The 4952-nt window shown below is 54.5% G+C and overlaps 1 protein-coding gene across 1 annotated transcript in view; it reads left to right on the forward strand.

The window, feature by feature from the left end:
- MROH1 (maestro heat like repeat family member 1) overlaps positions 1-4952 on the forward strand; it is a 130452-nt gene that overhangs the window by 65156 nt on the left and 60344 nt on the right. Inside the window, 2 exon segments of the mRNA XM_017883492.1 lie at positions 1021-1099; positions 2392-2505. Of these exon segments, the coding sequence (XP_017738981.1) occupies positions 1021-1099; positions 2392-2505 (193 nt within the window).

Genomic DNA, 4952 nt, shown 5'->3' on the forward strand with positions numbered 1-4952 from the left:
TCTCCTGACCTCATGATCCGCCCACCTCGGCCTCCCAAAGTGCTGGGATTACAGGTGTGAGCCACCGCGCCCGGCCAATTTTTGTATTTTTAATAGAGACAGTTTCACTATGTTGGCCAGGCTAGTCTTGAACTCCTGATCTCAAGTGATCTACCCACGTTGGCCTCCCAAAGTGCTGGGATTACAGGCATGAGCCTCTGCGCCTGGCCCCCTATGCTTTTATTATTTAATCTGTCTGGGATTTATTTTAGGGAAGGAATGAGAATCCAACTGTATCTTTTTTCGAGATGAATACCCATTTGCATTAGTTATATGTTGCTGTGTAACCAGTTATCACAAAACTTACCACCTTAAAACAACATCATCTAGTCTGGGTGCAGTGGCTCATGCCTGTAATCCCAGCACTTTAGGAGGCCAAGGCAGGTGAACCACAAGGTCAGGAGTTTGAGACCAGCCTGACCAACATAGTGAAACCCTGTCTCTACCAAAAATACAAACATTAGCCAGTCATGGTGGCACGCACCTGTAATCCCAGCTACTCAGGAGGCTGAGGCAGGAGAATCGCTTGAACCCGGGAGGCGGAGCTTGCAGTGAGCCAAGATCGCGCCATTGCACTCCAGCCTGGGCGACAGAGCGAGACTCCGCCTCGAAAAAAAAAAAAAGAAATGTTTCTTGGGAATCTCTTCTGCCACTGGTAGGAGGGGTGGAGGGTGGCAGGAGCAGGATGTGTCCCTGGAGACTTGACAGCAGCTGTGTGTCTGCCTGTTGCTGCCCGTCTCCCTCTCCCCCATCGTAAGGAGATGGGGCTGGTCCCTGGAGCGCCTCTGATTACTGGGGATGAGACTGTCCTGCACCCAGGGCTTGGGTGAGAAAGAGCCTGGAGTGCCTGCCGCCTGCTGTAGGCATGGGGTGGAAACCCAGAGCCCTCTGCCCAGCTGCCCAGGCCCAGAATCGTCAGAGGGAGGGAATCCTTCCTTCTGGCCTCTCTGGTCTGTAACCTCTGCCCTGTTCCTGGAGCAGATCTGTGTGCCTGTGGAGTCCTCAAGCCCCCTGGTGATGAGCAACCAGAAGGAGGTGCTGCGCTGCTTCACTGTGCTGGGTGAGTGGTGGGCCCAGCCTTGCCCACGGGCATCTGGGGATACTCATGGGGTCACCACCTGCTGCATGTGGAGGATGGTGGTGGCTGGGGTACTGGTCCGGGATGAGGAGCCCCCTGTTTCCACCTCTCCTGGGCCTACCTGTGGCTCTAGAGTTCTCTGAACCAGGGCCTGGGCAACGGCTGCAGCCTGGAACATTGTTCTCCTCTGAGGAGCATGCTGCTGACCTGCCCAAATCCTCGGGTGTCTCCACTAATGGTCCAGTCCCCGCATCCCCTACTTGCCCCCTGCTGACCTGCCCAAATCCTTGGGCGCCTCCACTAATGGTCCAGTCCCCACGTTCCCCTACCTGCCCCCGGCTTACCTATTCCTCCACACCCAATCTCTGGCTCCATGGCCTGCTCTCTACTCCTCCAGGTGGCATGTGGCTGCTGGCCCTGGTTACCAGCTGGCCTTCCATGACCCACCTGGAGGTGCCATGCATCCTGTCACCAACCCCACTGGATGCTGTCCTGTGCCCTGCACAGGCCCTCATAGCCATCCTGGAGGGACAGCAGATGGTGTGAGGAGGGGCCCTGCTTGCACTTGGGACTGTCACACTGCTGGGGCCACAGCATCGGCATCTCCCTTGAGCTGGCCGGGCAGGCGGGGCCTCGGGTCCCCCACCTGCATGAGCATCTGCCCTTACACAAGATCCGCAGGAGGGGTGTGGGGAGACTGACTGCAGCCAGGCTGGGGGCAGGGTTGTGGTGGGCAGAGGGACCACAGGTCTGATACCCAGGCAGAGCAGGCCTCCAGAGCCCACCTGGAAGGGGATGGCTCTGGTCCGTGAAGTACTGATAAGGGGCTGCTGCAGTCATTGCCAGAGGGCTCCTGGAGCTTGGGCTGTGTTAGCCCTGCTTGGGCTGGGGTCTGTGTGCTTGACAGCTCGAGTCCCCTTGAGCCTTAGACTGGTCTAGAGGCAGGAGAGTCAAGAAGGGCCACGGAGGGCCCTCTCGCAGGCCCCTTGTGAGCTGGAGATGCTGAAACAAGCACCGGTGTGCTGGGTGGGCCAAGATCTAAGTCCTGGCATGCTCTGGGTGGTGCTGACGCCGTGGGCTAAGGGCCACATGTGCTCCAACCCTGCCTTAGACAAGGGCATCGGAGCCAGGCCCAGTGATTAGGTGGCTCCAGCTTCTCACCTTCACACAGCAACTCTCTCCTGGCTCCTCCCCTGTGCTGGAGAGTAGGTGGACGCTGTGTATAGGGATGAACAAGATGACATGGAGCCTAATCTGTACCTGTTGCCCTGTAGCCTGCAGCTTGCCTGACCGCCTACTGGCCTTCCTGCTGCCCAGGCTGGACACCAGCAATGAGAGGACCCGCGTGGGCACCCTGCAGGTGGTCAGACATGTCATCAACTCGGCTGGTGAGTGCCTCCATGCTAGTCTGGCCGCCGCCCCTGGCCGTGTCCAGGATGGAGCAGGTCCTGGCAGATTTTGTCCCTCTAGGTGAAAGCACCATCCTGCTTTGAATTCTCTAGAAAGATTTCCTACTTTCTATTTTGCAAAATTCTAAACTTTTGGAAAGTTGCATGGGTGGTACCTTTCTACCCTTCACCAGATGGTGGCGGCTCACACTTGCTTTGACAGCTGGCTGCAGACACTGTGCGTGGCCACACTCCCCACGTGACCATGCCTCTGAGGGCTCCCAGAGCCTAAGAAAGCCATCCCTGAGCCCACTGCTCTAGCTCACTCTGGGATCTATTCAGAGACATACTTTGGTTTAGTTTGGTTGTCTTTTAGACTTCTTTGCCCAAGAGGAGCCTTTTACTCTTTAAGGGATGAGGAGGCCAACCGTTTTGTAGAATGTCCCTCAGTTTACGTATGTGTGATGGTTTCTTCACAATTACAGTAAAAAATTCACGTTTCCTTGTTTTAAGGCTAATTTTTTCTTTTCTTTTCTTTTTTTTTTTAGACCTGGTCTTGCTCTGTCGCCAGGCTGGAGTGCAGTGGCGCAATCTCAGCTCACTGCAACCTCCCGGGTTCACACCATTCTCTAGCCTCAGCCTCCCGAGTAGCTGGAACTACAGGGGTGCGCCACCAGGCCCAGCTAATTTTGTATTTTTTTTAGAGACAGGGTTTCCCCATGTTGGCCAGGATGGTCTCAATCTCCTGACCTGGTGATCTGCCCACCTGGCCTCCCAAAGTGCTGGGATTACAGGTGTGAGCCACCGCACCCATCCTTAAGGCTAATTGAAGTGATTAGTGATAAGCCTGAAAACATACTATTTTCACAGGTGAGCTTGTGGTTTCCAGCATGGCTCTTCCGCAGGTCAGTGCACAGTGGCCGTGGCCCACCAGCCCTGCAGTCTGCCCGTGCTCAGCCTGTGAGCTAGGGAGGTTGTTACATCTTTAATGGGTTATAAAAGCAAACAAAGGGACCACATGTGACCCACAAAGCCTAAAATATTTTCTGTCTGCCCTTTTCAGAAGCGGAGCACTGCCCCTCTCCTGTGAGGTTCACTATCAGGTGCTGGGATGCAAATAGCAGCCACTGAGGGAGGCACATAGAGTTCTGGAACATGTAGGAGCAGCTTGAGAAAGCAGCAGGGCTGGCTGGGGAGTGGCTCATGCCTGTAATCCCAGCGCTTTGGGAGGCTGTGGCGGGCAGATCACTTGAGGTCAGGAGTTCAATACCAGCCTGGCCAACATGGTGAAACCCTGTCTCTACTAAAAATACAAAAAAAAAAAAAAAAAAATTAACCTGGCATGGTGGCAGGCGCCTGTAATTCAAGCTACGTGGGAGGCTGAGGCAGGAGAATTGCTTAAACCCAGAAGGCGGAGGTTGCAGTGAGCCGAGATGGCGCCACTGCACTCCAGCCTGGACAGCAGAGTGATACTCCGTCTCAAAAAAAAAAAAAAAAACAGAAAGCAGCAGGGCCAAGGGAGGACAGGGGCAGATAGGGCCACAGTGTAAATGTCACCAGGCTAAGAATCAGGTACAGGCACCTCAGGACACCCTCCGTGGCCCTTGCCCCACCAAAAGCAGCCTGAGGTCCTGCTGCTTTGGGCCTGTCCAGATTTCAGAGCCCAGGGTGGTGCTGCGGTGGGCTTTCTGGATGCTGGGGGTGGGGAGGGGCACACCTGATCTGTGTGGAGGGGTTGGGAGGGGAGAGTCCCTTCCGTGGAGGGGCCTGGAGAGGAGCGCCTGCTCTGTGGAGGGGAAGAGAAGGAAGCGTGGGCTCTCTGTGGAGGGGTTGGGAGGGGAGCGCCCGCTCTGTGTGAAGGGGCAGGGAGGGAGGCGCCCCTCTGTGGAGGGGAAAGGAGGGAAGCACGGGCTCTCCTTGGAGGGCCTGAGAGGAGAGCACCTGCAGCTTCCACACAGAGGGGCTGCTGTGGTCAGTGGTCCTTGGGGAAGGGAGCCTCAGAGGCATGGGGCGTGTGGCAGCCCCACAGAAAGTAAAGCATCTGCGTCAGCAGCATGCACTCAGCCTCTGGTGGTAGAAGTAACCCTTGAGGCAGGTGCTCTTCTCCCCCATTTACTTGATGAGGTTGGCATCTGAAGTGAAATTGTTACAGAATTCTTAGTGCCCATGCTCTTGTTAGAGATGCGTTTTTCCATTCAGAAGTTCGACATTTCATGGGATTAACCATGCTCAATTTCCCTTTATTAATTCATCAATCACATTTATGCTTTTCAGCATTCACTTTGTTTTCCCCACGTTTCATTTTTTCCTTGAAGTTCTTTCTCTGTGCATTTACATATGTACAAATGCATGTACGCAAGGAAATATTTTAACCAAATGGCATACTTCAAAACATGCTTCTTTCACTTGCTAGTGTATCTTAGATAACTTTTTTTTTTTTTTTTTTT

This window comes from Rhinopithecus bieti, unplaced genomic scaffold, assembly GCF_001698545.2.
Source record: "Rhinopithecus bieti isolate Rb0 unplaced genomic scaffold, ASM169854v2 scaffold_13617, whole genome shotgun sequence".
In the NCBI taxonomy this organism is placed as follows: domain Eukaryota; kingdom Metazoa; phylum Chordata; class Mammalia; order Primates; family Cercopithecidae; genus Rhinopithecus; species Rhinopithecus bieti.